At 74.6% G+C, this 780-nt stretch overlaps 1 protein-coding gene across 1 annotated transcript in view; it reads right to left on the reverse strand.

Moving 5' to 3' along the window:
- CHLNCDRAFT_143654 (hypothetical protein) overlaps positions 1 to 780 on the reverse strand; it is a gene marked incomplete at both ends in the record, with an annotated part of 4,829 nt that overhangs the window by 3,008 nt on the left and 1,041 nt on the right. Inside the window, 2 exons of the mRNA XM_005849253.1 lie at positions 46 to 197; positions 441 to 526. Coding sequence (XP_005849315.1) covers positions 46 to 197; positions 441 to 526 — 238 coding nt within the window. The remainder of the gene's footprint in view (positions 1 to 45; positions 198 to 440; positions 527 to 780) is intronic.

The following is a 780-nucleotide window of genomic DNA, read 5'->3' on the forward strand; positions in this document are numbered from 1 at the left end:
GCCCAGGGCCCTTTCAGGCTTCCCCCCCCCCCCCCCCAGGCCCACCGTTGTTTGAGAAGTCGAAGCGCAGCCTGTCGGGCAGCACGATGGATCCCTTCTGCTCCACGTGGTCGCCCAGCACCTTGCGCAGCGCGTAGTTGAGGACGTGTGTGAAGGTGTGGTTGGGCATGATGCGGCCGCGCCGCGCATAGTCCACCCTGGCAGGCAGCGGGGAGCGGGGGGCGAGGGTGGGTGCGAGTGTGGGGTGGGGGGGTGGAGCAAGGGCCGCGCACGGCAAGAGCGGCTGGCGGACGAGCAGCCCAGCCAGGGCGGGGAGCAAACCGCGGGCGTTGGGACTGCGGGCGGCGCCCCCGGGCGGGCAACCCCCATGCGGGCCTCCCAGGCAGGCAGGCACCCCCAGGCGCAGTCCCCAGCCCCGCCACCACAGCCCCCTGCCTCACTTGGTGGTCACCGCCTCGCCCACCCTGATCTCGCCCTCCGGCCGCCGCCCCAGGTGCAGCACGTAGCCCGCCGCCACAATGGCGCTCTGCGGGGGGGCCGGGCGGGGCGGGGCAGGGGAGCAGCAGGCAGGATGGGCCAGCGGAGCACCGGGGCCATCAGCGGGTGGCAGCGCCAGGCGCACGGCGCTGCCCCGCGGCACGGCATGCGCGCCCCCCAGCACCTCCCCACGACATCCCATCCGTTGTGTTGGGGGTGTGATACCCCAGCAGCCTGCGCACACGCTTGTGCTGACGCCACCAGCCCCGCCCAGCCCTGNCAGCCCCGCCCTACCCCCCCCCC

This window comes from Chlorella variabilis, assembly GCF_000147415.1.
Source record: "Chlorella variabilis unplaced genomic scaffold CHLNCscaffold_6, whole genome shotgun sequence".
NCBI lineage: Eukaryota > Viridiplantae > Chlorophyta > Trebouxiophyceae > Chlorellales > Chlorellaceae > Chlorella > Chlorella variabilis.